This window comes from Orcinus orca, chromosome 18, assembly GCF_937001465.1.
Source record: "Orcinus orca chromosome 18, mOrcOrc1.1, whole genome shotgun sequence".
Classification (NCBI taxonomy): Eukaryota; Metazoa; Chordata; class Mammalia; order Artiodactyla; family Delphinidae; genus Orcinus; species Orcinus orca.
The window spans coordinates 14642493-14654645 of NC_064576.1; the positions used below are offsets into that span (position 1 = coordinate 14642493).

A 12153-nucleotide genomic window follows, 5' to 3' on the forward strand; every position below is an offset into this window, starting at 1 on the left:
CATTTTCACATTCAGAAAGTTTTCAGTGCAAATGAAATAAGATTTACTTCCTGGATGAGACTGGGAGTGTTGTAGAGACTGATCAAGGCCACGATAGCATTTGTTTTCAATCGAATGTTATTTGGGAAGAAATGTCTACAAAATGCAATCTGGCTAAGGTTACTGAGAAGCTATGACTTTTTTAGGGGGGTTAATATGTACATCATAAACAATCACCTGGGAAACTGTCTACGAAAAGTGTGTCCATTTTTATATGACATAGGTCACTCTTCTCCCATTCTCAGCATAGGTGTAAAATAATTCATATTTTAATTCAGTCAGCTTTTGGAATCTCAGTTTTGCTCCATTGTTTTCACTGTGAACTGTGTAAATAATTGTTCAGATCCGTTTTAGGAAAAACAACTTAGCAGTTGGTGCATCTTTCGCTGGACTGCTTTCTAGAATTTTTTAGTGGAGCTAGATTCAAACTTGCTGCTGACTTGAGGACCTAGTTGAATTGATTGATTTATATTTGTATTTAATTTGTATTCATACTGGTATTTGAAGTAGAGGACTTTGACTGCTGTCTTGTCTTTTTCTCACTATGTTTTCAAATTCTCTGCTTCCAATTTGGAGCGCCTCCACTAACGTGCTTTTGCACGCTGTACCTTTTACATTTGTAGGTGTATTTGTCAAGCCTTATATCAGAAGATCACAATCCTAGTGACTCATCAGTTGCAGTACCTAAAAGCTGCAAGTCAGATTCTGATACTGAAAGATGTAAGTAATTTCTAAAAGTCTGTGCAAATTGCTAGCACTTAGTTGTGTTGAAGGCCAGCCCTCCCTGCAGGTCACTCTCCTTGGATTCCTCGTAAACGCCCTTTTCTGCCTCAGTTTTATGCCCCCCTTTTCTCAGAGCTGGTATCCATGGCTTTGAGGATGGATCCAAAGCCCTTAGAAATATCCCTGTTGCACTCTAAGCCACAGAAGCCCTCAACTGTATAAAAGCACTGCTGCAGAGTTGCTGAATTATCAGTGTTGCTGTGAAAATTGTTAAGGATAATGATGCTATTTGATTTAGAACTTTTTATTTTCCCCTTCCACAACCTAAATCAAAGTGTATTATTTGGAAATTAGAGATACTGAGACATGTTTTTATCCACTGGTTTGTTATACAGTTTGCCTAAAGAGCATCTTTCATTAATCCCAAAATGGGTAACCGAGCACCCCCAGTTAGAGATGCCCACTCTGCTGGTTTACCCAGTTGCTTTGTCTCAGTGCTCAGATCTTTTTATGTGTCTGATACGTGTGAGATCGTGTGCAGCAGGAGGACAAAGCCCTGCCTTCCCAGGGCTCCCATTCTTATGGGGACAGATGTGATGAAAGAGGGGGTGGGGCTGATATCCTGGCTTCCTCCCTGAGGAGCTGGTGCCTCTCCGGCCTGAGGGACACGAAGGTGCGGGCCATCCAGGCACCTGGGGGAGGGGGGTCCTAAGGAAGGAGCTGAGCTGGCAGGTTGGAGGAATGGCAGGAAGGCCAGCGTGTCTGAGGAGAGGGAGCGGGGGGCCATGGAGGGCGCTGGTCTCTGAGCAATGGGCGGCAGGCCAGGAAGTGGGATGGAAGCTACTGGACGGTCCAGAGCAGGTGAGTGATGTGGTCTGAGGTGGGATTTAAAAGTTTCCTCCAATGTTCGCTGGACGGGCAACAGCAGAAACAGAAGTCTTGGTATTGTTGAGAAGATTCTAGAGCTGCCATAGCAAAGTACTGAAGACTAGGTGGCTTAAAACAACAGAAATGTATCTTCTCACTGTTCTGTAGGCTGCAAGTCCCAAATCAAGGTGCTGGCAGGGCCGTGCGCTCCCTGAAGGCTCTAGGGAAGAATCCTCCCTTCCAGCTTCTGGGGTTCACCGGCCTTCCTTGGGGTTCCTTGGCTTACAGCTGCAGGACTGTAGTCTCTGCCTCTGATGTCACGTGGCCATTGTCCCCGTGTCTGTCTTAGGCTCTTCTCTTCTCATAAGGACATCAGTTGTATTGGATTTAAGGCATCCCTACTCCAGAATGACGCTGTCTTTCCTTCATTACGTGTGCAAAGAAGCTGTATCCAAATAAGGTCATGTTCAGAGGTGTCATGTTTAGGGCTTGAACATATCTTTTTTTGGGGACCACCATTCATTGAATGCACAACAACTCACGTGTTTGGGGGTTGAGTAGAGATTATTGAGAATTCTGCCGAGTTAGTGGTTGTTTTGTGCTTCGCTCCTTGTTTGCCTGTGTTCCTCAGCACTTCCATCGTGAACCCTTGTCTGTCCCAATAGGCCCTCACTTATGAAATGAATTTCTGCCATAAGAAAGAGTATTAAAATGCAGATCCTCTATTCCTCCCTAAATCGGGGCCTCAGATTCTTCCAACTTGAGGATAATGAATTTCATATGCAGAGACATGATGCTAGTGTGGTAAAGCTCCAGCATTAGCAGTATTAATGAGCACAGAATCGGTGATTGTCAGTGACCTGGGCGACCAGAATAACCAGTGTGTGGATGTGTCAGGGCCCCCTTGTTGCTTGTTCTGAGGAGACCACCCTCAGCTTTAGTACTGTCAGAACAAGCAGTTATCCGCTGGTGAGCACCCTTGGGTGAGTTGGGGTCCATCCTTACTGTTTGTCTGGTCCCTCTCTCACAGTAGTGAGGGGGTGACTGCCTCCCCGTCCCTTCAGAATTATCAACGTTTGGCTGCAGAGTAAAATTGCTTTCTGTGTACCACTAGTCATTTCCCTGTGCATCTTACAGATAACTAAGTAGAAAGTTGTAATTTCCTTAAAGAAGGTGTATGCATTTTGCTTCCCAAGTGGAGCAAGACACAATATATCCTGAATAATTTTCTAGTTCTGCAGTGTCAGGTGGTACCCAAAGGCTTCACTGGGTTTCTCCCAGTGGCCCGCCTGCGGGGATAGGGTGAGAAGGGGTATCAGCTGGGGTCCTGGCCCACCTTCTTCCATCTGTCTTGCCTTCACCAGAGATGCCCTCCTTTGTTTAGTTTTTTTTTTATTCTCTCGTTTTAAAGTTAGTTTTTTATATATATATATATATGTATGTATAAACTTTTTATTTAATATTGGAGTATAGACAGTGAACAATGTTGTGATAGTTTCAGGCGCACAGCAGAGGGACTCAGCCATACTGCCTTAGCAGAGCTGCCCTCCTTTGTTTAGTTTTGCATCCTGGGATTTCCCATATTTTGTTTGCAACTGAATGAATCAGCTGTGTCTTTTTTTGTATGGTGAAAAAATAGAAAAAAATCTTCTGCACATTACTTTATATAACTTTGTAAGTGAGGGAAACTGCAATGATGTGTCACATGTGTTAAAAGAAAATGATTAGACTGGCTGTAGTTGAAGCAGTTGCCTGATTTGGGGAAAACTGGCTGCTTGTGATGGGTTGTTCGTTCCTAAGTTCTTTCTCAGACTAAAGTGCATTGGTTCTGGCTGAAGTTTTCGCTTGTGGCGTGGGGTACCAAGGCATTAGAGCCATCCCAGTCTTAGGGCCTCCTTGTTTAGCTACTTTATCAGGTGGAATATTGAATTTTCTAACTTCTGAGTTTGTGGGGAGGTTGTAAAGACCGTGAAGACGCCGTGACACCACTCATGGGTTCTCTCAATTCCCATGTTGTCTAAACAGACTATATTGATACTCCCACCAACATCTGTGCTTTCTGCTTCCCTGAAGATGCCCATGATAGTTACGTCAGTGGTCTGCATTTTAAATTCATGATCACATATTTCTTTCATATCCCCCAGTACCTAACGCAGGGTGTGGCAGAGAACCGAATGCTCAGTTCAGTTGAACTGAACTGGATTTGTGAACCAGAATTTCAGATCTAAGGATCATTTTTTTTAACAAAAATCATACTTTAAGATTAATTTACTTCTCTTGACCAGTATTTACATTATATTAGTATTATCAAATGCAAATGCATTCCTTTCAAATTCTTTATTGTTCTTTTAGGGAGAAATGGTGCAAAAGGGGACGTACACTGAGTTCCTGAAATCTGGGATAGATTTTGGTTCCATTTTAAAGAAGGAGAATGAGGAGACTGAGCCATCTACAGTTCCAGGATCTCCAGCTCTGAGGAATCGCACCTTTTCCGAGTCCTCAGTTTGGTCTCAACAGTCTTCCAGACCCTCGTTGAAAGATGCCGCTCCAGAGGACCAAGATGTGAGTTTGTCATCCTGCAAATGCCCTGGTCTGTCTGCTCTCGGTGGACTCGTGGACCTTCTGTCTGCTCCGCTCGTGACATCTTCGTTTGTCCCAAAGTAGATCCTAAGTTGCCTAGGCCTTATTCCGTGGAATTGGTAGAATTAAAAGAGCATGCAGGGAGCAAGCCTGATTAGGGTTCTTCTTTGGGTGTAGGGTCGAGAATCTTATGGACTCCAGTAGTGGGTCTACTGCTATGTATTCCAGGATGCATGTGATATTGACATTAGAACTCTTCATGTTACCATAGTTAAAATCGTACTTGCTCTGGTAGACCCTGGCTTCCCTTGTTCATCCAGAGGCTTAATTTGAAGAACCCCTCATACCCAGCCTGCTATGACTTACATTAAATCAGCTACGGTTCCTACATGTTGGAATGTTCTGGCAGTGCAGGTGACTGATGGTGGTATTTTTCCCCATTGTCAGATGGCCTGTGATAGGCCAAAGGTAGCATGTCCAAAGGACCTGACACATAGTAGACACTTTGGAGTTAGTTCTTGTCTGTCTTTCTTATCTTTCAAGACCGAGAACCACACCTTATCCACCTTGCATTTCCAGTGGCCAGCATAGAGCCCAGGACATCCATAGCCCATGTGACTCTATAATGTATTCTAAGTCCTCCAGACAGAAATGCAGAAATGCACTAGATCTCCCTTAGAAACATGCACAGGTGTTCCTCGATATCCAATCCCTCACTATCCAAACCCGGGAGCCTGGATGATTCTGATAAGTATTCAGATTAGTCGCTCACATTCCAAACTCAGGAATCCCTCTCCGAAATTCAGGAACCAAACAGATTTGGATCATATGCTGTTCCCCTGCTATCCAAACTCACATGTCTCCAGCTCACAGTGTGAACTCAGTTTACTCTATTTAACTAATATTTTGAACCCACACTTTGTTTTATGTTTCTATAATTGAGTGACACAAATAAACTAGAGGGGTACTTTAGCTACATAACATTTTGTATAATTATTTTGGAAAAAGCTTCTGCATTTATAGTTTAATCAGTTATGTTGTAAGGGGGCTATCAATCGTGGTGTTCTAATTTAAGCAAAGGTCCCCAAGAACATTGTGCAAATGGTATTCCTTATCTCTAATAGATTCCTAGAAGTAGCATGGTTGGGTAAATGCATACATGGTTTGGCTAGATACTTCCACACCTTTCTCTGTGGGAGGTGGACCGTCTTGCACGCTCCTATCAGCATATAAGTTGTGTCTCTTTCCCCACAGCTTTGCAGTGGAGGTCACTGTTGAATTCTAAAAATTGTAGGGTTCATTATTTATATTTTTGTCTCTCACTGCCTTTCCTTTCCAGACTGAGAATATACAGGTTACACTATCTGAGGAGAGCCGTTTGGAAGGAAACGTTGGTTTTAAGGCCTACAAAAACTACTTCACAGCCGGTGCTCCCTGGCTTATCATCCTTTTCCTTATTCCAGTAAACATCGCAGCTCAGGTAAGTAAGGACACTTATTTTGATTTGTGCCCTAAGGTTGCTACTTATAATACTCTTTATACTGTATTATTTATTTTACTGTATTATTATTTTTAATATGTGTATTAAGGGATTTATTTCAGAAAACTGACTCCATGAGATTGTGGGATCTAGCTGGGTGAATCTGAAATCAGAAAGGCAGGTGTGCGGGCTGGAACCCCAGGCAGGAGCTGACCCTGCAGTTTTGAGGCAGAATTTCTTCCTTCTCCAGGAAGCGTCAGGTATTGCCCTTAAGGCCTTCGTCTGACTGGAGAAGGCCCATCACACTGTTCAGGGCAATGTTCTTTACTTACGTTCTGACGATAGATGTGAACCACATCCACAAAATACCTTAACAGCCGTATCTAGATGAGAGTTTCACTGAGTCACTGGAGACTGGGCTAGCCAAGCTGACACAGAAAACTGACCATCACAGTACCTGTCAAGCTTTTTTCCTTTGAAAAATCCTGACATTTATACAATTATTAACTGTATTTTGCAGTCCACTGGGATTTGCACTGAAAAGCGTTAATATGTGCCGAGCAAAATAAGTGAGACTTACTGGGTGTTGTGTGTCCGTGACAGAGAGATTCTAGGAAAAATCTGAAGTCTTTTAAAGATTTTAAAATGTATGATGCCCTTCCCTGACCTGTGGTTCTCTGGGGTGTGGGGCTTGCCCCGACCTGAGCTGGAAGGACCGTGTCCGTTCTCTGGAGCCTTTCCGTCACCCATTCTAGTGAGTGGGGTTTTGAGGGGGTCAGTCACGTCGGTGTTTGAGTGATTGTTGTTTCCTGCTCCAGGTTGCCTACGTCCTTCAGGATTGGTGGCTTTCATACTGGTGAGTGATTCCTGGTCTGACCCAAAGTGCTAAAAAAATCGACACGAATCCTCAGTTTCCCACACAGTCATGGGGGCGGGGGGGATGGGGCTTGTTTAGCCTCCTCTTCTGATCCGCACATAGTTTCCCTGAAGAAAAGTTAAAGTTCCTGCTGGTGGGTGTGACCCTCCCATGGTCTCTCCTGATGTCTGACCCTTAGCGGGTTCCTTACAGACAGTTTTGAGAACTGTAAGTCAGGATTCAAATTGAATTTTTATAAGGTAGACAGACACAGGGCCCTGTGATCTGGGAAACATTCTCCAGCATAAAACATGACCCCTAAATCGAGGTTCATTTTTTTTGTATTTACCGAATTCCATCTGTTGCATAATGTTTTTTCTTCCCTGTTCCATAGGGCGAATGAACAGAGTGCCCTGAATGTCACTGTTAATGGACAAGGAAATGTAACTGAAAAACTCGATTTATACCGGTACTTAGGAATTTACTCAGGTAAAATTGAATCATCTGGTCTATTATACGGGAGTCTGAGGTGCTTACTATGAGCCTGTGTGAGCAACTAGGGCTTCCAGGAGTAATTCAGTAATGTCTTAACAGATTAAGAGTCTGAGTCGCATTTATTCTGTGAATTAATTAGAATAATTATTTTTAAAATCTACTAGAAGAGAGAGGTTGAATGAAAACTCTTAATTTGCTCTGTACTGGATTTTGGAAGTTAAACCAGGATTGCACATTCAGAAAACCAGCCACTGGAAATATGTGGCTATTGTCTACTCTAATAGGTTGCTTTAGCTAAATCTTATATCATTATATGGATGGGCAAGAGGATTAGAAACGGATCCCCACCCTGTGGTTCGGATTGTTCCAATTCTTTCTGAATAAACCTTGGCTTTTATGGACCTTGGATGAAATCCTCTGGCAGCAAGGGCCCCCACATAAAAGCATTATTCCCTCGTAGGTATGCAAAACTCCCCTTCGCCACATTGCTCATCTCTTGGGCTTCACTAATTACTTAAGAGAGAAGCTAAGCAGGGAGAAATCCAGTGTCTGGGAATTAGGATTCCGAGTCTTTCTTACCTTGAGATCACAATGTTATCGTGTCCGCAACTGTGCGATTAATTTAACTTCTGGCTTGCCAGGCTAATATTAACATGGCTGTCTGTTTTCACAAGAGTGCCTAGAATATATGTAGCTTTTAAAAGGAAATCCTCATCTAAAATTTTAAATATTCCCACAGGAAATACTCGCACAAGCCTTCTGCAAAGATAGAGCGAGTTATCTTTGTAAGAACATACTCGCTGAAATTTTGTGTGTATTTCGTTGATCTCTTGCTAAGAAATCTAAGCCCATTAGCTGTTTACCTTCTCAGTTGGTGGACTATGAGGGCTTAAAGGAAGAAGGAAGGGATTTTGTTATACATTCATATAGGATGGTGGGCTAAGGAAAGTGCCTATTGATGGAATCCAGGAATTTGAGCGGTTTTCAGGGTTTAAATAAGTGTTGTGTCATCTAAAGGGAAAAAAGTACTTGGTGGAATATTCATTACAGAAGTTATTCTATTTAGCATTGTGAGTTCAGAAGATCTTAGGGGAGGGTATTTTAATTTTTAGGTGCGTAGTAAGTACTCATATCACTAACAAAACGGAATTTAAATGATGATTCTTTATAATTTGTATTTTTCTTACAATTCTGTTAGTTAGAAGTAGATTTTCTGCTTGAAAATTAATGTGGTATTGTCAGATTCTTTAAAGCTACTTGGGCTTTGTCTACAAGGAAATGGTAGTAAATCATTTCTCCTGTTACCTGTTAATTCACATGCTGTTACCAAAGCATATCACAATATTAGATTGAGACATGTTGTAATTAGTAAGATTTCAAATGCGAAGAAGGGACCATCAACTACTTTTAAAAATTATCTTTCTTCTGAGCTTTTAGTAGAATGTATAATTGAATTAGGAAATCCTTGAATGAAATGTTATTTTACACTTGATGTTTTTCCCCATGAGGTTTCTGTTTAATGAGAGGAATACCATGATTTTTATATTCTTCTTTTTAAATGTACCTTGTGAATGCATTAAACTCTTTTAGAATCCAGATGCTTAATGGAATAAAGTATTTACGTAATATCTTTATAAGCTGCGTGGCATGGTTTAGCATCCTTGAAGAAAAGGCAGAGATCTTGTGCTGAGTGGTTTCTCTATTTCAGGGTTAACTGTATCTGCCGTCCTTTTTGGCATCGCCAGATCTCTGTTGGTTTTCTACGTCCTTGTTAGTTCCTCACAAACTTTGCACAACCAAATGTTCGAGTCCATTTTGAGAGCTCCAGTATTGTTCTTTGATAGAAACCCAACAGGTAAGTCAGACACCAAGTTTCTCAGTAAATATGTCTTGTTATCGTACTTAATGCCTGATTACGTTTGATATTTGAGATGCTTGGAAGAAAATCACTGCATGTTGATCCATTTTCTACAAAAAGCTTTGCTGCTGTTTTTTGCCTATGAGAGGATATCTGAATATAGAGGCATATAAGCTTTTATTCCAGTTTATGTGTGTGTGGAAAGATAAGTGTATGCTCACTTTGCAGAATGATTTAGGAGCCAATTTGTTGTGTGGCAAATGAAACACCCTACATTTGATGCAAATATATTTAAATATTTTTGGCTAGTTGCTAAAATATTGGCTGTGTTATATTCTGTTAAGGTAGGTTGTCTGCTAGAACCTTCTTATAATGAATCTCTACACGACAGGCTGTGTGTTTCTTTCTTTCATTTCCCATCTGCTTGTGGAATCACAGAGCTCTGGCATGTGCCGTGACTATGACGTTTACCTAGAATGGTAATGAAAAATTAATTAAAACCCAAGATTAGTGAAATGTAAACATCCTTTTCAATAAAATTAACTGTGTAATTTACATTGGGCTTTTGGTGGCATGTAAGAGGCCTTGTGGTACACAGCAGGTGGGTCTTCAGTAGTAAGTTTCTGGATATGAGTGTCCCTGGAGGTTTTTCAGTGGTTGCTTCCTCCACACTCAGGCCTTTGACCCGTCTTGCTCCTGACCTGGGCTCCTATGAAGAGTTAGTTCATCAGCATACATGCCCTCTCTGTTCACTTGGTTCGACTTGTGGTGAGGCCCAGGGTGGCTTTGTTTTTGCAGGCAGTGATTGACAGTACCTTTCAAGGCAGGGATGTGGGCGGGAGAGAGGACAGGAGTAGCCTTGGCTTGGCCATCAACTAGCCATGTGACCAAGGCCAAAGCAGATACACACTGCTGAGCAGGCGAATCTCAAGGCAGGATGTTGTCTGCCTTGTTGTAAACGTATGGACTCTGGAGCCAGCTGCCTGGGTTCAGTTCTGGTGCTAGTTACTAATAGTAATAGTCCGTTAACGTGATATTAATATTTATGTGTTGGTTATTTAATTTCTCTGTGTCTCAGTTTTATCTGTAAAATGGGGGTGCTCTTCACACACTCATTAATATATTGATACTGTTAGAATTAATTAGGTTAATACATTCACAGCGCTTAGCATACGGTCAGTGCCTAATGAACCTTAGTGACTATGAATACATGGTATCTGGGAACATCCTCTCCTGTGAAATGGGAACAACTGCTGCCCCTCCTGTTTCCCAAGACTGTTGTGAGGATTCAGGAAGACTGTGCAGGGCGGCATGTTGTGCAGATTTATTCAGCACGTGTTGTTTAGTCCAGGCACTGTGCAGAGCACAGGACGGTAAACGGCAGAGGCCCACACAGATCTCATCTTTTTATGTCATCATCATGCAGAAGTGATTGGAGGATGATGTGCTATTATGGCTGTGAAGTTGCTTCAATTTGTCAGTTAATGTGAAAACTACAGCCATAAAGTTGGGAGCAGTAAGTGGGACTGGATGTCTGTTATCACAGCCTCTGAGTGCTGGTGACCACAGTTAACCAGGCTCTTCATGTTCAAGACCTGTAGGCTTCTTCAGACGCTGGTTTATTTGTCATTCAAGGATTTGGGACCACGTTTAAATCTTTGAGGTCACTCATCTTAGAGCAGCCGGCACGCTCGTGTTTACCTTGCCTCCCCCTCCTGTATGTATTAGCAGGACTTGATTCCTTCAAGAAAATACAAGCCCAAATAGGTACTACAAACATAGGCCTAGTTTGCCCAAAAGGTTTAGGGGCCAAGAATTACTTATTTACTCTTTTAGTGGTAGATGAAAACTTTTTTTAATTAAAAATTTTAAGTGATCGAATTTAATTTTCTGTTTGGATAAAACTTTTGTGCTTTTTACAGTTGGAAAAAGTACAAATTCTTACATGGGTAAGAATTATGCCTCTTAGTTGACATTATTGATTGTGTATAACCTAGTAATTATATAATACTTTTTAAAACTCCCCTCTACAGTAGAGAGATGGACATACTTGACTTTTACGTTGCATTAAATATCTGCATTTGATGCGTCCAAGTTCCTAGCATAAAGTTGTGGCCCCTGAGTTCCAGAGTATGTTCTCCAGGTAGCGTGGAGAGATCAGGAAGCATATCCTTCCATTGTCAGAGCACACTCTCCAGGAGACCCCAGGGGTGAGTAAGTTTCCTGTGAGTTCAGGATCCTGACAGCCTCCCAGAGTTAGAAAAGGGAGGGAGAGGAAGGACTTTGGCCAGTGTGTAGAGTTGGCATGGTGACCGATGGAAGCTGGAAACTCCAGGCAGAGGCCCATCGGATCTGCCCCATACCCAGTCTGGCTGGGATTTGCAAGCAGTTCGCCAGAGTTCCTTCTGCCCACTTGTGCCAGTAGATTCTCGCTGACCCTGAACTGGATTGTCACTATGCCTTTTATACATTCATCCATTGGTGGGAATGCTCCAGATATCCCGTCTCCCTTCTCATGCTTCATCTCAGATCCTCATGAACTTTGTTAGACGCTCGGGTACTCTGCACTTATGCTAAGAACCAGGCCTCCAGGGGAAGTTCCTGAAACACGGGCTGTCCTACCAAAGTCCCAAGTTCACTTGTATTTTAAGAAGGAGGGCAGAGTCAGCCTGGCAAGTGTGCGGTTCTTCTGTATAGCATAGTTTCTCTGCCTGCAGTTGAACATTCCAGGAAGCCGATTTTAAAGAGGGTTCCATCCGTCTAAGCTCCAGTGGCTATGTTACTCTCCATTTTGAATCCTTGTATTGGGCACATGAAGTTTACTTAGTTTGTTTATGTAATTTGATACCTTATTGCCTACTGGTCTTTCATAATCTGTTCCTTAGAATGGCAAAAGCAATGTTCCTTTTTTCTCTTTTCTTCTTACCTTCCCATTAGCTCACCGTCTCTCTGCTGTGCTTTCTTCCTTCGGTGTATTTTAGTAATGGTACTGTGTGTGTTTATTAAAGTGCCACACATTTCCAGGGGCCCCGACATGTCTTACACGATTTGACTGCAGCTGGATTTGAACAGTATAGTGCCTTTGCAGATGTGGGCTGTGTCCCTGTACTGTTTGCTGCGTCCACCTCTTCCTAGCCAATCTTTGTCTTTTATCACCAAAGCTGCATTTCACTTGTATCAGATCTTCACACACAGGTAATGCAAATCTCAGGTCAACAGTAAATCAGTTAGAAATTTAGAGATCATTACTATTTT

General features: G+C 42.3%; 1 protein-coding gene across 3 annotated transcripts in view; it reads left to right on the forward strand.

Annotated features, from left to right (window-relative positions):
* The window catches only part of ABCC4 (ATP binding cassette subfamily C member 4), a 214174-nt gene that overhangs the window by 99295 nt on the left and 102726 nt on the right, over positions 1-12153 (forward strand). For all 3 annotated transcript variants that reach the window (XM_004273657.4, XM_049701021.1, XM_033435140.2), the window contains 6 exons: positions 663-759; positions 3982-4191; positions 5549-5689; positions 6508-6545; positions 6940-7034; positions 8749-8895. In XM_004273657.4, the coding sequence (XP_004273705.2) occupies positions 663-759; positions 3982-4191; positions 5549-5689; positions 6508-6545; positions 6940-7034; positions 8749-8895 (728 nt within the window). The remainder of the gene's footprint in view (positions 1-662; positions 760-3981; positions 4192-5548; positions 5690-6507; positions 6546-6939; positions 7035-8748; positions 8896-12153) is intronic.